The 21,581-nt window shown below is 43.8% G+C and overlaps 2 protein-coding genes across 6 annotated transcripts in view; one reads left to right on the top strand and one right to left on the bottom strand.

Moving 5' to 3' along the window:
* The window catches only part of PPM1E (protein phosphatase, Mg2+/Mn2+ dependent 1E), a 62,435-nt gene extending 50,327 nt beyond the window's left edge, over positions 1-12,108 (top strand). The window contains exons 2-7 of the mRNA XM_057415649.1: positions 2,057-2,175; positions 6,297-6,496; positions 8,511-8,699; positions 9,365-9,508; positions 9,809-9,902; positions 10,171-12,108. Of these exons, the coding sequence (XP_057271632.1) occupies positions 2,057-2,175; positions 6,297-6,496; positions 8,511-8,699; positions 9,365-9,508; positions 9,809-9,902; positions 10,171-11,240 (1,816 nt within the window). The 3' untranslated portion in view covers positions 11,241-12,108. The remainder of the gene's footprint in view (positions 1-2,056; positions 2,176-6,296; positions 6,497-8,510; positions 8,700-9,364; positions 9,509-9,808; positions 9,903-10,170) is intronic.
* A 3,957-nt stretch (positions 12,109-16,065) lies between these two features.
* TRIM37 (tripartite motif containing 37) overlaps positions 16,066-21,581 on the bottom strand; it is a 29,171-nt gene continuing 23,655 nt past the window's right edge. For 2 of the 5 annotated variants that reach the window (XM_057415602.1, XM_057415609.1), the window contains exons 21-25: positions 20,658-20,844; positions 19,860-19,978; positions 17,937-18,089; positions 17,099-17,183; positions 16,066-16,744 (exon numbers count right to left, since the gene is read on the bottom strand). In XM_057415602.1, the coding sequence (XP_057271585.1) occupies positions 16,741-16,744; positions 17,099-17,183; positions 17,937-18,089; positions 19,860-19,978; positions 20,658-20,844 (548 nt within the window). In that variant the 3' untranslated portion in view covers positions 16,066-16,740. Of the gene's footprint in view, positions 16,745-17,094; positions 17,184-17,936; positions 18,090-19,349; positions 19,462-19,859; positions 19,979-20,657; positions 20,845-21,581 lie in introns of those variants that run through there. The other 3 variants (XM_057415618.1, XM_057415628.1, XR_008972936.1) reach the window with 3 other exon arrangements.

Genomic DNA, 21,581 nt, shown 5'->3' with positions numbered 1-21,581 from the left:
TAACGTGGAAATTGCACGTAACATGAACAGTAACCAGTATCACTGCTCTGGAGTGCTGGAGCTAATAATAGAAATGAAAAGCCTGCTCTTTGTGAGCTAAATAAAGGCAGATAAGACAAGATAGAAAACCAGCTTCTACACACACTAGAAGTAAAGGAGGTCCCGGTGTGTTTTCCTCTTGCTGATTACTCTTACCACTGGGCATTGCTGTACGTAAATAGGATCAGAGTTCCTGTGTTGTGCTGGGGAGAGCCAGTCCTAAGACAGCTGATTTCCTCCAGCAGTCATGCTTCATTAGCATGCACGTTGCTGAGGCTTGGAGGTGCTGCGTGAGCAGAATACTCTCCTAATTCTAGGAAATACTCTTACCGATGGTGCAGGATCGTGGTGCGAGTGGCTTTCTGAGTAACTTCAAGGGTCAGAGCTTCTCTCATGGCAACATGTCACTTGGGCAAAGCTATTTATTGCTAATCTCAATGATTAATAGATGTGCTGAATAGTAAATAATGAGGGTTGGAGGACTTATTTAGCATGCATTTCATAAATCTGTTACATGATGTTACTGATTGTAGCAGCGTTTGGTATCAAGTATCTGGAAAACCTTACAGTTAAATGGCTTTTCAAAAAACCTGAGTCTGATTTTTTCCTGGAACTTGGATCTCCCTGCTGAAGCTATGGCATATGGGCCAGTTTAGGGTGGCAGTTGGCTTTCCTGGGCAGTGAGCTTTATGTGAATGCAAGCGATGGTCACCATGTGCTTCTCAGGCTCCAGCATGAAGGCTGATGAGTCCAGTTACATGTGTAGAAGTTTTTATCCTCTGGATCTGGTTGGTCTGATTCTTCTGTGCTAACACCCCTTCTCCAACCATGCTAAAATCATGTGAATGGACTTACTGGGCATAAGCAGAAGAAATAGGCTAAGGAAGTATATGTGCTTATTGCATATTCCCTGAACTAGCTGATGCAGAATTCTGTTGTTGATGGATGGTTTCTGATGTGGTCCTGCAATAGTAGACATGTCTTACGGAGGACATTGTTAACCCTGATGATAATGATGGAAACGGGAACTTTTAGGCTGTGTCAGTAAGGAACACCTAGGGCAGCTAAGGCAGACCAATGGGAAATAAAAAGTCATACATAAATTAAGAGGTATTAAACCCATCTTGAACGAGAAAGTGTACATTAAAGTGACTTGGTTTGCTATAGATTAATTAACCCTGGGAGATATCGGGCTTAATTAAGCTACAGTGAGTTAAAGCCATTTTACTGTTGATAGAGATCATTCATGAGGGAGCTTTTTAACCTTATGCACATCAACTTCTAGCCTTCTATGGATTTGCCTTAACTTCCAGTGTCCCTTGGTGAGGTTTTGGACACTTTATCTGAAGGGGGCCTACAAGATTGCCAGAGAGGGACTTTTTATCAGGGACTGTAGTGATAGGACAAGGGGGAATGGGTTTAAACTGAAACAGGGGAAGTTCAGGTTAGATATAAAGAAGAAATTCCTTTACTGTAAGGGTGGTGAGGCACTGGAACAGTTTGCCCAAAGAAGTGGTAAATGCTTCATCTCTGGCGGTGTTCAAGGCCCGGTTGGACAGAGCCTTGGGCAGCATGGTCTGGTGTGAGGCACCCCTGCTCATGGCAGAGGGCTTGGAACTAGGTGATCTTAAGGTCCTTTCCAACCCTAACTATTCTATGATTCTCTTACCCTTTGGAATCCTGAATCCAATTCTTAGGATAAACTGGACAGAATGAGCTGAAGATAAGCGTAATGCATGTGTAGGAAATGTACGCTAAGTAAGGGTTGTGTGACAGACTCTGCAGGGGGGTAAAGTCTAGATTTAAAAAGCATTTAAATAGAGGTCACAAAATGGAATGTTTAAATTTAAAAACCAGAGAACACAGGAGGGAAACAGAGTTACTAGAAGTATTGTTACGCATTTCCGCCTGCAAGCTACCTTGCTCAATCAGATGAAAATATCTTTTTGTGGGTTTCTTTTTGTGTTTGTTTCTTTTTTTTTTTTCTTTCTTTTTTTTTTCTTTCTTTCTTTTCCAGTAATTGCCCTTCATTTTTGGCTGCTGCTTTAGCTAGAGCAACTTCAGATGAAGTCCTTCAGAGTGATCTTTCGGCACACTACTTACCAAAGCATGTGGACAACGCGGATGGAATCATACGTAAGTACATCTGCACATGATGATGTACAGTTTTACGTGGTGTGGATCTTTCATTTACACTGTATACTGGAGCACTGCAGATGATAATTGATAGCTTTTTAAAGTCAGCATTACCTTCAGTGATCCATCTGGTCTGACCACTGGAATGGTACTACATTTTCCTCAAATTAGTTCCTTCTACCAGCTAGCTGAATGAAGTTGGACGAGATTTCTTGTAAAGGAATATCCCATATTGATTAATCCCATAAAAAGATTAATGGAGAATCCACCGCCCCGCATGGTAGAGCTAATGGCTAATTTCTTAGTCAAAGTTTTCTCACCTTTAAGCATTGTCTGGTTTCAACTTTAACTCTTGAATTCCCTGTTTCTAAATGTCTTTCTCTGATTGTACTTGATTCTTTTATCAAATTTTTGTTCCTTAAGACCAAGTGGAAATCAGTCCTGTCTTTTAAGTGTGCCTTCATATCTGGTGGCCATGAATTTCTTTATAAGCACTTTAGATTATGTGGTCCCTCCTGGCAAGTGCCAGTTGTCCTCTTTCATCCTTAGAGCAAAGTCACATGTATGAGGGAAGAGAGAATTTAATTCTGAATTTTTTCAGTCAGCATAGTTTTTACTATGGCTTTTATTTTTTTATATAGTTTTAGCAAAGGATAGTATAAAGATACTTCGTGCTTAAAAGGAGCATTTCCTTTTCTCCATTGCAGCATCCAGCTCAAAGTCATGCACCCTAAAGCATTTCAGGATTCTGTTGACCTAAATAACCTTGCAAAACTTTCTGAGGTGCTCAGTACAATGAAGATCAATGTTACTCAGATGTACTGAGAGGCATTCTGACATTTTTATCTGGAATATACAGTCTCCAAACCATTTGTTCATTCCTTCCTTTTTTGACTAAAAAAAGTAAATGGTTCTGGGAATAGGTGGGATATATAAATCTTGCTCTACAAAAAGGAAGATTCTTCTGTGTTTCTCAGAGGCCTTTGGAAACCTGAGAACAGGAAAATATGCCATGGGTTCTCTTTTTGTAGGTATTGCTGCCTCCTCCTGCTGAGCAGGTAAATGGAATAGATTTGTCATTGTTCTGGCTGAGCAGCCTTCATTAATTCAAACTGAGATCTCTGAGACTTGCATAAATATTTGACAGTCTCCAAGGAAATGTTGACTAAGCCTCCACACAGAATATCTGAGGAGTTCAACAAAAGGAAAAGAAAAAAGAAGGAAAAAAAAAACCAAAAACCAACCCACGGCAAACCCATCACACCTACAGGGATTGCCATTCAGATACATCTAAATTTGTAATACACAGATGCAAACATACGTTGGTATGTGTACAGGCAGGCAGGCACTAAAAGTGCACTCCAGATGCACTACGTTGAGGTGAATTGTCACAATGAAGGTACTTTATTATGTACCTCAGTGAGCAGAGTTCACTGCTTATCCTAGTAACGCTTGGACAGCTACAGAACATGAAAGCAAGCTGAATTTTGCTGGCTGGTTTTGATTTATGTTTTTCTTATGACCCCAGCAAGGATTTTACTCTGTAATATAAGGAAACATTTACCTGATTTGCCTCAAGTTTGGATTTGCTAGAAGAAAAAGAAAGTCATTCCAAATTTCCTTAGTGACACATTTCACTCTGGGAATTGCAGTGCGACAAATCATACTGCATACTTAGGAGTGATAAAAGCAGTTACTGGTGCACTGGTGGAAAGGAAATTAGAAGCTTCCTGAAAGAAGAATGCTAATCTTAAAAGAAGGGAATCTGTTTTGAGTCCGTAAATGTAGAATATGGGCCTCTTATATTTGGGGTGACCATGTGTGTTTGGATATCAAGAACGAAACCTAAAAGTCATAGGCCGTGGGAGATTCTTGTTCTCCAGTTGGACTGGAGAGGAGCAAGAGAGCTTCCATGAGAACTAAGGGCATTTGTTTTCCTTCTTTCTTTTTAAGGTAAGAACCTTTAATTTTCTTTTTTGAGGAGGAGGATATTCATGTAGGGGTTTGGCCTTGTTAAAGAACCACCAAAGGAGCCTGGATAGTAGGATCACATTATGTGGTGAAGGTATCTACAAATCCAGCAGATTTCACAGAGTCCCATTACCCAGTCTTTCCAGGATCTAGGAGATATGATTACTACAACTGAGGAGGTCATTGACTAGTCAGAAAATGGAGCTCTTAGATTAAGGAAAACCTTGGTCATTGGCTTGCTGATGTGTCTGTAAATCTGAGTACTAAACCTGTTGTCACACTACCGGCGTCGTCAAGAAAAGTCTTAAAATTTAAGTACTAAAAAGCAGACTCTGATTACTGGTATTCTTTCTGCCCTGATTTTGCCCTAGAAGTCAGTCTTCTTTGGGAACAGTAATGCCTGAGCTGGATTTCCCACTAGCTGTGGTACAATTAAGTGCTACTTCCAACGCTGGGGATTTTGGAGCAGCAGGAGGGAAATGAAATTCTCCATGACACAAGTGCAGTGACAGCTGAGTCAGCTCTGGCTCAGCACCGCAACTTTAACAATTGATGAGTAATTTACAGCTGTGAGGGGGTGGTTTAGCTGTTGTGGCCCTTTCTCCTGTTTTAACCTGAAGAGCAATTATTGATGATGCTGACACTACGCACACTCCCTGCTGGGGAAGGGTGTTTAGTATCTCAGCACAGCCAATGGGTTTGCTTCCTTCCTTCTTCACAGTGACACTGAAGTTTAACAGCCATGTGACATTGAAATGTCACCGTTTCCCTTCATATATGCCCAGTGGAAAGAAATGGAAGAGCAGGTCTGTGGGGTTTACTTCTGGAAAGTAAAGTTTGGACATGTCAGGCTGTAGGTGTTTCCTCTTTAAATGTATTACACAGCAGAGAGATTTCTGATGGCACTGCTGAGATCAGTATAGGTGTTGTGGGAGAGTTGGTACCCGTTAATATGACAGCGGTGGGATGACCTTGTCATTCCATTTCCACCACTTGTTTTTAAAGCTGTGTAGTCAAGAATCTGACTCCTTCTTTTCATTCTGTATATAGTTTATTTCCAGCTTAATGGCTGTTCTGCAAATCAAGCTTTAACAAACTCGTAATCAGCAGAGCTGGGAATATATCTTGCTCCTAAGGATCTTGGGCACCTGATCGTTATAGCCCACATCTTGTGTAGACCTAGTGCAGAAATGTATAAATGGTGCTTTTAGGTTCTTAAGGGAATTTCTGTGAACTGAGAGGTGTTGTAAGTCTCCCCTCTATGCCTGATTTTTGAGCTACTCCTTCTCCAGGAATGATTGACACTCATGGATTGCTGGTGTTTAGTTTTGAAGATCTCTGGCTTTGGTGAATGCTCATGAGCAAAGAGATTTTGATGTGTTCAGCTTTGATGCTTACTTCCTGTTTTCCTCCCCTGAATTTCAGAACAACTGCCAAGTGCCCAAGTTTTCACATATTTTAAAATTACTGTTTCTCAGGAGTTCAGCATTTCCTTAAATTTAAGACTTTCCTGGCTTTCCCGTTCGCTCATGCAGATCTCTTCGACACAAAAGCTAGTCAGGAATCTGGAAATAATATTATTAAACTAAAGAAGGTACCGGAATGTGTGTACTACTGAATGTGTGAACCACCAAAACATCTTAAAGTAACACTGTTCATTTCTGTAGACTATTTACCCCTCTATTGCCTCAGCACTGCAGTGAGGTATTGTTTGGAACAGAGTTTGGTCTAAACCCAGTACATCATTGTAATGGATGTGGTTTTCATATGTGATGCTGTGAGCCATGACAAAGTCCCTCTCAGAGCTGCTGTGGCACAGTTGCACCACCCTGTGCGGAGCGAAACAGGGGATCGAATGCTGAGGGAAATGTTCTCGCTTTTCATTTTTTTCTGATGCCGCAAATGAGTTCCCCAAAGGCACAGGGGAATGTTTAAGTTAAAAAAGACAAACAGCGAGTTGCTTACTAATGAATGCTGATTGTGGTGAGTTTGGCTTCCTTTTTTATGCACCAGCGTCCACAATTTCCCTGCTGACATACATTTCAGATGGTTAGCTAAACTGGTTTTGTTTCATCTTTGTAATGTATGCAAGAAAAAACCTCTCTTAATAACAGTCTTGGCCTCTCATTTGTGGTTTTTGTCTTCCCTAGAGATCGAGACGGTGAAGTTGGCCCGCTTAGTTTTCAGCAAGCTGCATGAGATCTGCAGCAACTGGGTGAAAGACTTTCCACTCCAGCCAAAGCCCCACCGCTACTATGAGACATCCATCCATGCCATCAAGAATATGCGCAGGAAGATGGAAGACAAGCACGTCTGCATCCCAGACTTCAACATGCTCTTCAACCTTGAGGTAAGAAGAGATCATGTAGAAGACAACTGCATGTGCTAAATGCAGTCTGCATGCTTGGGGAAACTAGGCAGTCATCTACTGTGAAAATGAAATCCATACCTGGGATGGACCTGAGGAGGGTTGACAGTCAGGTCACAAACCTGGTCTTAAGTTAGTTCAGTCGATATTCCATAACTATAGTGGCAATATGATGTGCGGTATCTACATAAGGTATATAGAATAAAAGAGCACTTTTCAAAGACTTCTGGTGAAATGTTATCTAACTGAACAAAGTTTGTATCTGGGCCATCCTGATGGTCCACTCATGTAGTGGCTGAAGGACTGACCTGCCACTGTGCAGAAAGTAGCCTTGCTTTTGTGAGTGGCACCTGATGCATTGTAGTACCAAGTGATGTAGTACTGTAGGGATAGGACAAGGGGTAATGGGTTAAAACTTAAACAGGGGAAGTTTAGATTGGATATAAGGAAGAAATTCTTTCCTGTTAGGGTGGTGAGGCACTGGAATGGGTTGGTTGCCCAGGAAGGTTGTGAATGCTCCATCCCTGGCAGTGTTCCAGACCAGGTTGGATGAGGCCTTGGGTGACCTGGTTTAGTGTGAGGTGTCCCTGCCCATGGCAGGGGGGTTGGAACTTGAAGATCTTAAGGTCCTTTCCAACCCTAACTATTCTATGATTCTATGATAAATTAAGGTAGGACCCTTTCTGTGGCTGAAGATGCTCAGGTGTAGAAGAGGACTGCTGATGGAAACAAGGAAGTGGTTCACCTTACAGTTCATCGCTGAAGACAGGTGGCTACAGGGGTGGATCTGTACTGCTTTCTTTTGGGAGGAAAAAGCCAAGAGCAAGAATAAGGAAAGAAAGTAGGGAAAAAAAATAAAACCAAGCACAAAATTTAGAGGAAAATGGGGTGCAGTTCACACAAGAATATAGCAACATGAGTAGTTTGCTGGAACTAGGGCCAGACTTCCCTCCATTAATTTCTTTATGTGACCATCAGTCAAACACGCCCACTCTTCCTTCAGATATAAAACTGGACACTAAAGGATGGCAGATAATGGCAATAATTTTACCTTTAGGATCAGCTTGCTGCCTAATTGGTTCTTTATTACCTCCTGTCTCTTTAATAACCATCTTCTGCCCCATCCACATTCTTGTCTTAGGTAATTAATGCAAGCAGAGGCAGATGTTTCCTTTGCCTGTCAGTTGTCAGCTTTCTTACCCCAATTTATGTTGGAGCCTATTACTAAAAAATTACAACATACAAATATTCTAGTCATTGAGATGGCTGTCAAGGTTGAATTGGCACTGAGAGTGGGTTGGTGTGTTCTGTGTCTGCATAGGCACAGGAGTTGCTGTCTCTTGGTACAGCATTGTTTCTCTGAACAGATAAGGGGAAGCTGAGAAAACTGACTTGAAGACGAGTGATTTTGCTGTATTCCATTTGTGAATGTAATCACAATTACCTGATGAGAGAGTACATGGAGGGTTTAAAAGAAAAACCCAGGCATCTACAGTGATATGGATGAGATTTAAAAAAAGAATGAAAGCAGAGGCTGGCTGGCTTCACATTTTACCTGTACTGGCATTTTATCCCAGGTGGTTTCCAGTCCTCATGTAGGCTTTATGCAAACTGTATTGCATGTTCTTCTCTCTCTGTGATTTCTGCAGTCACAAAACCTCCTGCACAAGTTGATGAGAATGGCACTTTCTATTTGAGTTGAGTGAGTGAATTGTAACAAATGGGACATAAGGAGCGCTGAGAGTGCTACACAGCTGGTTCCTACAGGGCATCTCTTGCAGTTTGCAGATAGAATTCATCACCTGTAAGGTGGAAATTTCCCTTTGATGCAGGTGAAGATGGTCTGAATAGTTTGATTTTCCAGTGGAAACTCTGTCTCTAAGTGCAGTTAAATAAGGATGCCACAGATCTCAAGTTCAAAAGTTTTAAGACAATCTAATTAACTGTTTGCATTGCTTTTTCTTGAGTTGTTTTCTCAATGTGTTTCCATTGACAGGACCAAGAGGAGCAAGCTTATTTTGCAGTGTTTGATGGTCACGGGGGAGTGGATGCTGCCATCTATGCCTCCATCCATCTCCATGTGAACATGGTCCATCAGGAGATGTTTCAGCATGACCCAGCAGAAGCACTGTGCCGAGCTTTCCGGGTGACCGATGAGCGCTTTGTCCAGAAGGCAGCCAGAGAGGTGACTGGGTTACTTGAGTGTATTAGTCAATAGATTTTGTCCTTGTAAGCGGTGGGCTCCAAGTGCTGTGCTGAGCATAGCCCAGCGCTCAGCACAGAGCTGTCCATGCACACTCCATAGGGCCAGGGCCCACTGCTGGGCTTCTTCATGTTCCATAAACATGTCAGCCTCCACTTCTTACAACAGCCAGTTCATTTAGAAGGATGCTGCTGAACATTCATGTGTTCAAATGCTAACTAGGTTTAGTCCTTGGGGTGGTTTTTTCCTCCTCATCTCTACAACATACATTTTGGTTAGCTCCAGAATAAATGGATAACTGACTTCCAGGCCTCCTAAACTCATGCAAGGGCTGAGTTAAGTGCAGGGAATTCAAGATGCTTACAACCAAACCTCCCTCCAAGTTCATTAACAGGTGTATGTTAATGTCAACAGGTAGGAAAGTGGCACAGGAAGTCAAGTACAACAGGAGCACAGGAGAGCCCAGCTTCCAGAAAGCAATTCCAGTGCAAGGGAAGCCACAAGGCAAAAATTAAGGCCTGTTCCTCCGTGGGAACAGGCTGTGTACTGCAATATCAACATGTTCAGTCATTAAGCAAGGAAATGCTTTGAAATGGTTCTTTAGTTGCTTATTTAAAACTGGGGCCATTTTTTTTCACCTTCTCCAGAGTCTGCGTTGTGGAACCACTGGGGTGGTGACTTTCATCCGAGGAAATATGCTGCATGTGGCTTGGCTCGGGGACTCCCAAGTTATGCTCGTAAGGAGAGGCCAAGCTGTGGAACTGATGAAACCCCACAAACCAGATCGGGAGGTGAGAACAGCCTGTTTGAAATACACCCGGGCAGTGTTTACCACTGAAGCTGACAGGTATCAGCTTTATGGGGGGTGCTGGGACACTGCGTGCTGCCTTGTCAGTGTCTTCTGGAGCAGGAGGGTATACTCCAGTTATCCTGGTTTGTTTCGAAGTCGGTATGGATGTGTGTGCATCTCCTTTCTTCTTGTTTGTGCCATGTTTGTGAAAACACCCAAATATTTATTGTAGTGTTCAGAGCGTGATGGCAGCACTAAGGGCTCTGTCCAAAACACTCTCTTACCTTGCCTTGCTGTTTAGGATGAGAAGAAGCGCATTGAGGCACTTGGTGGCTGTGTGGTCTGGTTTGGAGCCTGGAGGGTGAATGGGAGCCTGTCAGTCTCCAGAGCTATTGGTAAGAGTGGGCTTTAATTCCTTTTTGAGACTTTTCTTTTTAATTAAAAACTTTAATTTTCTAGTAATCAAATTGGAAATACAGCTGAAGATAGACCTGTGAGCAATAACCTCCGTTTTCTTCCTCTACAGTTTGAGGGAATAATTTCCAAATAATTGCTTTAACTTGGGTTAAGAGTGATTGGCTTCATGCTGTGTTAATAAAAGGGCTTCCAGATGCAGTGGCTGCAAACCCACGGTCTTACGTGTATCTGTGTGTTTCTCCACAGGGGATGCTGAGCACAAGCCATACATCTGTGGGGATGCAGACTCTGCCTCCACTGTACTAGATGGCTCTGAAGACTACCTCATTTTAGCCTGTGATGGTTTCTATGACACAGTCAATCCCGATGAGGCAGTCAAAGTGGTGGCTGACCATCTAAAGGAGAATAATGGTGACAGCAGCATGGTAGCACATAAATTAGTGGCATCTGCTCGAGATGCCGGTTCCAGCGACAACATTACTGTCATTGTGGTATTTCTCAGGGACATGAACGCGGCAGTCAATGTTAGCGAGGAGTCAGACTGGACAGAGAACTCTTTTCAAGGTGGGCAGGAAGACAACGGGGAAGATAAAGAAAACCATGGAGACTGCAAACGGCCGTGGCCCCAGCACCAGTGCTCGGCACCTGCAGATCTAGGGTATGAGGGACGGGTGGATTCTTTCACTGACAGAACTAGCTTAAGCATAGGGTCGAGCATCAACCTGTTTGACGATCAAAGCTATTTAGACCTGACAAAACCAGAAACTAGTACACCTCAGAGTGCCAAATGTCTGCCACCAATTCAAGTGTTTAGTCCTGGCATACCAAAGAGTGCAAATTTGATCGATGGCCTAAGAGTGAAGAATGAATCACCAGAGTGCACCACATCATCAATGTGTGGACAGAGCAATCCCAGGGAGTACAACGCTCCTCTTAGTTTGGGTGCTACAGGGCAGAGTATCTACAGGGTGAAGGGCATATCCCCCATTTGCGTTGGGCTGGAAGATGAACTATTCAAATCCTTGGGAAAACGAGCTGCGCTCTTTCGCTTCCGGCTCTGTAGCTGGAAGAGGCAACGAGGAGCCAGGCTCAAACCAAAGTTTCACATGCTGCTCTTGGCTCATGAGCCTCCCCACCCAGATGGATCGAGTCTGTCCCTACCTGTCCGGGGCTGCAGGAGCACAAGGGTGTGGGGCAGACACTCCCCATGCTGGAGGCTGGCTGGTCACAGAGCGTACAGTGAAAGCATGGTTTTGATGCGAAGACAAAGTCATTGTATACCAGAGTCATACCTTCATCAATGCTGTAAAATGTAACCACCCCCCTCGTGTTCCCCCATCAGACTCCCAAAGTAGACATTCCCAAAATAAAACCGGCATCATCAGAAAGCGAAAACAAGGTGGGCATTTCCGAACTGTACTCCCATCCCCTGCAAAGCTCAAACTATGTGTAAATGTATCTAGGAATTAACAAATGTAGTTGTTTCAATCTCAATAAAGTTTGCTGGTGGTGCCACCCTGAGCAATGCCGCAGCCACCAACCACCCGCACACGTGAGTATCTGACCACATTCACCGGTGGAAGCCAAACAGCTGGTTCACCTCATAGACACTGTTAGGGAACGAACAGTCCTTACAAATGCGAGAGGTTGAACCTGCCTGAGATACATCTGTGGAGCAATATGTAAAGCAAGATTCTGGTTTAGAACTGCCAAATTTTTTTTTGGAGTGGGGGGGGGGGGAAGTTTCCGTAGAAGTCCAGGTGTGTGGGTTTTTTTTGTGTTCTGCTTTCTATTTATTTCAGGCAAGCATTAAGATGAATTAGAAAGTTCTATCCACTTTTGCAGGTAGATGACTAAAAGCCATACAGGGTTTTACCAGGTAACTTAAGAATGGACAAACTGAGCTCCTACTGCTCTGTTCTCAGACTCCAGCTGAGGTACAGACTCACAATTTACCTATTTTTGTTCATGTAACATAGAGTGGAATATGAAGAAAATTAGGTTTTGTAGTTAAAAACAATTCTTTCCTATGGCTAGAGGTTCGTATCTTTCCGGTGCTTTTAGTGGCATTTTTCTTGTTTGTCAGTTTAGGAAACTGTTCTCAACTGGTTTTCATTGAACATTGATTGTGCTTATTTCTGTGAGCCAACCTCTTTCCTCCGTAACTTCATCTCAGGTCTTAAACCAATCTGTGGAGATGTTCAGTACAATACTACTGCCACTCAACCAGTCAAACCAGAGAACTGCTTGCGCAAGATAATGAGCAATCTGATGAGCTGTGTGGTTTCTAGGTGGCAAAGGCATAATTTCATATGAAGTTGCAGCAGGAAGGATGGTAGCATCCTGTGCCTCCGAGCAGCATCACTGCTGCAGTGTGGTGTTTTCTAGTGTGTGTAGGAACGGATGCCAGTCTGCCAGAGCAGTCACAGACATGTGGAAACGTTGTGTGTGCAGCAGAGCAGGGGCTGCACTTGGGATTTTGTGGAGCGAGTAAAACTCAGTGGCCAGCCAGAGCTCTGCTTTGGTGAAACCTGGGTTTGGAAAGGGAAGTGAGCAGTGTTAACTTACCACAGTGGAAAATGCGTGGTACCTGCTGGCTTATCCCTACTGTTGAGGTGATGTTGAACCCATGGGGGAGCGCTTAACTGGGACATAAGTAAGCAGATGATTCTCATCAGCTCCACTAAATACATACCTGTTGCTGTTCTTCGTTACAGTAAAATATTTGGAAGGGTATGAATAAAGTCAGTCTTCATAGGCACTTATTGTACAACTCATATCATTTTAGCAGTAACAATTTAATAACAGTATTTAGCTAGAATTTGCAAGGTATTTTAGTATTAAGTAGTCAGGAGATTATTCAACATGACAAGATGGCAAGGTTTGAGTTCTGCCACTTTCTGCTGCTTCTGCCTTTGATGCACTATTTTAAAAGCAATCTGAGGAACAGTGAAAGGCTTTGTGAGTAACCAGGAGTTGGAGCGTGGCTTTAGATTCTTTTGATCTTTTTCAGGCTTTTTGTTTTTACTCTTACAGGATCACTGGCTCTTATCCATCATCTTACTAAGCCTTAGCTGTTGTCGCCGTTCTCTTTAGCTGCAGCATATGTTCCAATTCAGATTTACTGAGGAAATTTGAGAAATCATGAGATGATAAAATATGCAAATCTGGGGCATCTCTGCGGTGCCTTTGTTTTAAATTCTTCACAGTAATAATGACGTATTGAAAGTCCATCTTACTGTCGTGTTTCAGAGAGGAAGGTGGTGTAAGTGCAATTCTGTGTGTGAGTAAATGAGAATGAAGAGCTGTGATAGATGATAAAACTTCTTCCCAGTCTGCAGGAGTGGTTGATGAGTGCTCGACTGCATGTGTGCTGTTTTGGGGAAGGATTTAGCTTTTTAGGTGTGGATTCATAAGTGATAATTCTGCCACTCATACCATTTACCTTGCTAGGAGAAAAAAAATCTGCCATCATAGTTCCAGTGTGGTCAGGTTAAAACGTTGTATAGGTAGCAAGTGTTCATTTCTTCACTAAATGCATATTTATAGAGTAGATAGGAACCATTTGTAAGGTAAGTCCTTAAAAGTTCTATACTATTACAAGTAGTGGTTATTGGTCTGATATATGCTGCTCTTGATTCTATCCACTAGACAAAAAGCAGTGCTTTGTGAAATGCAGTGTTTTCTCTTAACGCCACTGATGATAGGAAGTAGTTCTCTTCAGTTCAAACTCCTGTGCCCTTACTTGCTGCTTGCTAACGTAAGCAATAATCCCTCTCTAACGGTATCTAAGTGTTCTGTATCTCGTACTTTGATTGTCTATCTGGTGACAATGTAAAGATACTAGGCTAATATAAAAGCATCTAATTGTATTTATTAACTGTTGCTACTGAGATTCAGTCTGTGACCTGTGTTTTGTATTTTTATTGTGTATCGTAGTGGTGGTGAAATTTGTATAACGAATCTTTCCAATAAAGAGCTGAAGTATCCCTGTTCCGCGTTAAGACAACCCGCATCAGTTTCAGTTTACGCGTTAACCCTGTGTGCAGAACTAGGAGGTAGGGAGTGAAAACATCATTTTTTATGTTGGTTTTTGTGAACTTGTGGTGGTTTTGAGAAGGGGGCTCCAGGCTGTTTGTCTGAAGCTGCTCAAAACTCGCTCATAAGCTTTTCACTGTGAGTCCTGATGGGATTCATGCAGTCCCCGCTCTGGTTGCTCCCTGTGCACGCTTTTGGAAGGTGCAGCTCTGGGGTGTCTGTAGTGCAGGGACAGGGGTGCCCTTAACCCACCGCGGTTTGCACTGATGGTGGGTGGAAACACATGTATAGAACTTTTCTTTACCTGGAAGTGCCATCGATTGTCCTTGCCAGTTAAAACCATTCAGTAGTGGATTGAGATTGCATTGCAGCATGCAAGGACAATGCTGAAGCAGACTTTACCTTATACCACATTTATAGTGGTGCATCGGTGAGAAACATGTCCTGTGGGCAGATGAGGTGTAATGGGTTCCATGTTCATAGATACGGCTGCTGTAGTTCAGAGCCAGCCTCCTCATGAAATCCTCCCCACCGTGGCAGTGTTCTGCAGGAAAAAGCAAATGAAAAAGATTGGTCTAAGTTAGGGACTGTTTTAGCATAATTTACTCACTGGGCACTAGTCACATAAAGCCATTGAAGGGGATACTCCGGCTTTGACCATGCCTATAATTTAGGGCAATCTTTCTTTAATTCATATCCTTTGCAACAGGAACAAAACTTTCTACCCTTGTATCATGTGCAATAATGAAGCATTAACACAACCTTTGACTTAAAACGTTCCCATCCTTTCCTTGCCCTCACCCATCAGGCACTCGCACTGTACTTGCCAGCAGTAAAGCGAAAATCCTCTCCCTTAGGGTCTAGTACAACCCTTGGGGTCTCTAATACAACTCCTGTATCGCATGTGCACTGTGGTTTCCTCACCTGAGACAGGAACAGGGTGCGGGACCAAGCTCACACCATATACCAAGCACTCCTGCCAGCGGTTGTGACATGGGGGCTTGTGTTGACCTCTCTGTGGTACCGTGTTCATGACAATAACATGTTCTTGATGCAGTGAATAAACTAAACCATTTGCCAGTGTTGGGACTTCCCTCCGTAGTCTTGTTCTACAGTCCACCTATTAGTTTCAACCATGTATTAGTCATCCATATTTTATTTATGAAGCTGTTTATACAGGAAAAACTGTTCAAGTTTTACCAATATCTTAATAAAACAGTAATTTAAACCACACTTCAGATAGTCTGTTTATTTAAGAGCTAACAGAGATAGCAACCACCCTCTGACTTAAACATCTTTCCCATGGTGAAAGCAGCTTACCTCTGTGTGGCATGTACCAGAACTGGCCAACAGTGGTTGTGTGAGCTGGTACCATGGTACCCATGGTGTTATCACATGGGGCCCGTCATAACCCAGCTCTGAGCTGTTCTGAAGGGAAGGAAGGGGCAGTTACAGCAAATCAGATAACTAAGTCCTCCAAACCTCTTTCCCCCTCCTCGTTAAAAAGCCAGTGCTGTGTAAGGTTATTTTCCGTAACATAAGCAAAGTGTGGCAGTTCCAGCTCCTTCCCTGGACCCCAGCACCAGAGTGGGGCACATGCCCCATCAAACCACTTCCTTCACCATGGGCCTCTCATTAAAGCAAAGCACCTGTGAGTGGTGACAAAGCAGAGCACCATGATTACTGCTAATTGAGCTGTGTGTAATCAACACAGCCCTGTACAACACCAAACATCCCCTATCCACTACCACAGGGCACAGCCTGTCACAGGCCACCCTCAGCACTTGGCCACCAGAGCAAGTGGTGCCTGAAGTGGCTCAGGGCTGCGCCTCCCTCTAGCTAGGAAACACAAAACTACACAAAACTACATTTGTGTGAAAGCATTGGCTCCTCCGCAGTTCCTATTTGAGTATAGGAGGTTCTAGAATATAACAGCTTTACAAATCCCAGGTGGATTTAAGCACTTTTTATGGAGCAATTCAGGAAAAGGGTGACCAGCGCATGACAGGCAAGTGTTCTCCTTGGAGAAGGTCAAGGCAGCAGCACTGTACTCACTGACATGCTCTACCGCAGTACTTGTACACAAACACTTCAAACATCACATCAGATTTCAACATTCATTTTATTAACAAAGTGCAAACAGTTTTAAACTAGGAGTTGTACAGCACTTACACTGTGGAACACTCAGACAGGAACACTGGTACAGCCAGCGGAGACACAGACAAGAACAGTGACAGTTACTCATGCTTTGTCACTGACCAGGCATTTGGCTTTCACCACAGCGTCACAGTAGTTTAGCAGCTCAGAATGCAACACGCCATGGCAGAGGGTGGTGGTGGGTTCAGGTGGTCCACGTCTCGACTGAGGAAAACAGCAGCTGCTTCACCCCAACTCTGTCCATCCCATCTGCCAGCTTCAGCAGCCTTGCACAACCTGCTCACACCAGTTTAACTGAGGACAGTCACATACTCACGGTTGGCCCAGCGATGCAACACAACAGCAGCAGCCTGAAATGGGGCTTCAGCACCTCTGGGGCACCTTTTAAGAGCATGTGAGCTGACAGAGCCAGCAGGAATGCAGACATTAGTGTAAGACCTCCAAAGGTCACTTCACCCCAGGAACTGGGTTAAGACAACTGTAGAAGAACCACATGAGGGTGCTGGACAGAACGCAGTGTGCTCACAGCCACGAATAACAGCCTTGGGCTAAGCTCCAGCAAATAAACGCCCCTCTTCCCAAGGACATGAGCCACAGGTCTTCAGGCCCTGAACGTGTTCTCTACCTGCTCCGAAGAAAATCAGCTGTCAGTGAAACCAACATGTAAGGACATTTAGGGCTTCAAGCAGAGTCTTATGAATCAAAACTTCATGCCAGGTACTTAAATTCAGTCAGAGTCTTCTACTGACATTACACTGCAGTGCAAACCCAGCCAGCCCTCCCATGGTACTGCACAGTGGCTACAGACTGCCTTGAAAAGCAACATGGCCCTGGGGAAGCCAGGAAGGAGCCCCAGCACCTGCCTGTCCATCACCAGTGAGGTGAACCTGCCCCTCATCGCTGCAAACCTGAGATGCGGTACAGGGAAGGAGCATCCCCAGGGCTACCACCACCTTGCAGGCTGAGCAGCTACCCTTACCTGGTGCTGTCTTCTCCAGTAGCAAAGCTGAGATCATCAGGACCGGCTTGGTCACCCTCTGGGAATGCTGCACACCGCTCCGAGGCTGAAACCAAAGAAGAACCAGCATCCATTACCAGAGGAGCAACTGGAACAGAGCAAATGAACATTCTGCTACTGGCAGAGCCCGCTGTGTGGTACTTCATCCCCAGTATACTGGCACACAATGCACTTGACACCGAGTTAAAACTGCCCCAGGGGCTTAAATTCAAACACAGATATGAACAATGTTGTGATTCTTCCCATGAGCTGGGGTTTTAGTGCCTGCTGCAGAGACACAGCAAAGCAGCAAACTCCAATTACAGAGGCAAGTTGTTTGGCCATGCTGCTACTGCAGTGTGGGATGCTTATTCAACCAGAAGCCAACCTCATCCAGCATCAGCTGTCACCTCACAGCTTTTAATTTGATCAGAAGGTTAAAGCTTTTCAAAGAAGCATGAGATGAGTTTTGGAAACTACATTGAAGTGCTCAAAGCACATTCCTGCCAAGGAAGATGCAAATCCACGTCTAAAGCAGCAGTTACCTCCCTGAAAAGAGCTGACATACAGCACCAGTCCTAGTGTGCAGGGAGTTCCAAGCCAGAAGAACAGGAGCTCTGGGTTTCCCAGCACCTCCCTGACTTCTCAGGGATAGAAAGAGTTACCCTCTGATCTGTTTATTAGGATCCCAAGAGAGGAGTTCCAGATCTCACTGGCACTTGCTTGAGTATTGATACCTTAACAGCAACCTTCAGCAATCTCTGATCTGGCAGCATCCAGCATGGCAGGAGCAGGAGGTGGGCTCCCCGGTCACTCCTACCTTCACTGGAGGACTGGACTGAGAAGGACTGGTTAAACCCTGCTGAGGCAGAGGCACCATCTTCCTGCTCTTCATTTTCTGTGTCACATTCAATGTCGCTGTCACTGCTCATTCCTGGTAGGAGATGAAGGACATGCTTCTGACATACCCCAGCTGTGAAAAAACCCAAAAAGACCCACAAGCCAAAAATGATGGCAGCAAGACCTATGTGACTGAAGCACTCAATGTCTCACGATTGGTTGTGAGAGGAAGCAATATCAAATCCCAAGAGCTGGCAGGAGAACAAGAGAAGGAACACATTCAGAGCCAGAGGCATTTACCAAAGCACTAAGGGACTGAACAGAACAGCAGGTACCAGCTTTGGGAATGCCCTCATTCTGCTGTTTGGCACAAGAGGAGTTCCAGCACGTCACCAGCTGAGGCAGGCTTGGTTGCCTGCAGCCCCTTCCTGCCTGAGCTGTGCTCCCCTGCCAGCTGCTCTGCTCACCTCTGCAATGAGGACAGAAAATAAAAGTAGCTTTTTTTTCCCCCTAGAATCCTACAATAGTTTGGGTTGGAAAGGACCTTTAAGCTCATCCAGTTCCAACCCCTGCCATGGGCAGGAACACGTTCCACTAGAGCAGGTTTTTAACAGTTCAGAGGTAGCATGACCCATGGAGCAGATGTACCCACCCACCACACCTTTCAAGCAGCAATACTCTGTTCAAGTCTCAGGCACATAAAGAACTAGTTTTCCTACAAAAAGAACCACAATAGTTAATAATCAAGGTGGCTCCTTTTGTTTTGCCAAACATTGAGTAGGCACTGGCAGAGGTGAACATGCTCCTTTTTGCAGTTTTGTGGGAGATGGAAGGGGTTTGCTCTGCTCTTTCACTTCTTAAGAGTGGATACTCATTGCTAAGAAAAAGCAAGTAAAGTGAGTTGAGGTACCAGCCCTACCATAGTTTCTCCTCTGAAAGGAAAGAAAAAAAAAAAAAAAGTAAAGTTTGTTTCCTGGGGTTTTTAACAATGAACTATTTCAGTTCCTAAAACATTTTCCTATTAGGTTCTCTGCTATAATAGCAGAGCTGCGGGAGCGCATCATCATCACACTGCAGTGACTAAGAGCAGAAACTCAGTTTTGTCACTGAGAGACCTTCTGTAAATGCCAACTCCTACACAATATTGCACACTGCAGCTAGAGATGGATGCTGGCACCTTAATATAGGCTTTGCGCTACAATTCAGTCATTGAAATTCAAATTAGTGCAGGGGTGGAAGGCAGCAGAGTTTGAGCAAGATAAGAAAAACTCTTCTGTGTGGACTTTCAAAAAAGAAAAAAAAAAATGCAATAATAATTTTTCCAGCATGGAAAGGATGCAGGAAGGGAGGGGAAAAGTCTCCTCCAAGTCTCTAAGGAAACTGGCTTATGTACCACAGCACCCGACACGAATGAAGTGTTGGAGAGAGTCTAGTGCAGACGTGGAGGTAGTTACCAACGCGTTGTCCCTGACGGCAGCAGGCTTAAAAGCCAAGGTCACTGACTGCTATTTTAATTAGATAAGAAATTATTTTCAAGGCCATGCAACTGAACACCAAAGCAAAGACCTGGAGCCCTATTAAGAGGTATGAAAAGCAAGTAGGAGTCCAGAGAAATAGATGGCCCCATGTAATGGCACTGGGTCTTTGCCTGCTGCACTGTCCCATTACCATTTCTCCCCAGACAGAGGTGACACAGAGACATCCACTCCTCACTCAGATTCACACTACAGCTGCCAATTATTACAGCAAAGGTCAACCGCCATGAAAACACCTTTTGGGTTTGATGGAGGGTTTTTTCCCTCCTCTTTTCCTTTCCCCTTCCAACTATTTCTATTACAGAAATGGGTCATCCCAGACTGGTGTGTGGTCAAACTACATTTGCCCTCTGCAACATTCAATTTACCTTCTTCTGGCCCTGCAGAAGCCCCCTCAGAAAGGACAGTCTGTAGGTCACCTGTGTCAGAGCTGCTCTCCAGACCACCTGACTGGGCTCCTTCTGTACGACACCCTTTAGAAGTTGACCTTAAGAGAGAATTGAGGAGAAGTAGAAAAACTCACGTTAGAGATTCAGCTTTAATCCTTCTAGTCCCACTTCTAGTTTTACTCATTGTTTAACTCTCTTGCATATCCACTTAAACTTCCAGCTTGGATTGATGCAGAAATATTTAACATCTTCACAAAATAAACCTGAAAAAGTTTACGAATATTTTGCAAAAATGGTGATTCCAGGTATTTAGAAAAAAAAAAACAAAACCCTGAGTACTCCCATGGCACTTTGCTTTGTCAGCCAACAGGGAGTTATTATGAAATTGCTGAAAAACTAGAGTCAAAGTGAAAAATACTGTCTTAACTGAGGAAACCTTAAGTTGTAAATTTCAGTTAGAGGGTATTTTGCAAGGAATAGTGGGAATATGGATGGGCCTGCCTTCCCAAGCCAAGTGTCAGACTGCATCCACAGCTGATAGAAATAAATAAAAAAAAACCAAAAAAAAACAAAATGGAAAAGATGACTTGTAACCCTTGTAACCTAGTTATTAAACTAAAAATTGATATCCAGAGGGAACAGCAGCAACCAAATAAATTGAAAGGAATTTCTCTTCCATGCTACAAGCACCTGGGTTTAGTTGATTGGTGTCTTTCTTCCTAGATCAAGGAAAGGCAGGTGAGGAGATAACAAGAGGAAAAGAGAACAAATGCTTACCCTAGAGCACCAACTTTCCTTGTCTTCTCTACAGCAGCTAAGCCATTTAAGCCAGAAACTCCCATATCCGAATCTGAACCATCACAAGGCCTCTCCTCTGTCTTTGGCAGTGACTCGGGGACACTGCTGTTAGCCAGGGCCCTGGCAGAATGGTGCCGACCACTCAACTTGGAGCTCCCTACGCCACCTGAGAAAAGGGGGAAAACTCTAAGCATGTCGAGCCTTATTTCAAGAAGCTGAACACCCAGCTGTTTCACAGCACCAGCCTGGTTCCAAACACGTGTATGCACAAGCACACCTGCCCCACCCTCATGCTTATCCTTCCCCACCCTCATTGTGTAGTTAAAAACTTATCTTCTATTTATCTTTCAGTAACAGACAACCTCCTCACTATCATTTTCCACAGCTATCAATGTGAAGTTGCCTGGCCACAGCCTTTCAAGCCTTGGACAAGGGTGAAGCTGTGTGCAGAGGTTATAAGTTACACCATCTAAATGACTCTCTGGCATTTTCCAGTTTCCCACCCAAGCCTTCTTTATCCATTTAGCACTGTAAGAAAACAACTTTGGTACTCCACTCCTCCTCAGAACACTTAAAAGGGGCAAAACATAAGTCCTGTGTTAGATGTTTCGTTACCACTCAAGGAAGGGCACCTTAAAACTCAGAGCCCACAGTATCAATACTCTTTCTCACATGTATGTGGGATTTTCTTGTATTCCTTTTAAGGCAAATTACAATTTAAACATGGGTCAGTACTTTTTGGATCTATGATTCTCACTATAAAATTAGTTCCTGAAACATCTTCAGAGATCAGAACTTGTTAACACACATATTTACGTTCTGCAAGTCATCTGTGAGGTTCTCTTTCACAGATCAGCTACCAAAGGTACAACATCATTAACTATATTCGAGAAAGGATCCAGC

This window comes from Pezoporus wallicus, unplaced genomic scaffold, assembly GCF_028554395.1.
Source record: "Pezoporus wallicus isolate ANWC-B61680 ecotype Strahan unplaced genomic scaffold, APGP_CSIRO_Pwel_v1 contig_8517, whole genome shotgun sequence".
NCBI classification, from domain to species: domain Eukaryota; kingdom Metazoa; phylum Chordata; class Aves; order Psittaciformes; family Psittacidae; genus Pezoporus; species Pezoporus wallicus.
This window is presented reverse-complemented; position numbering and strand designations above follow the sequence as displayed.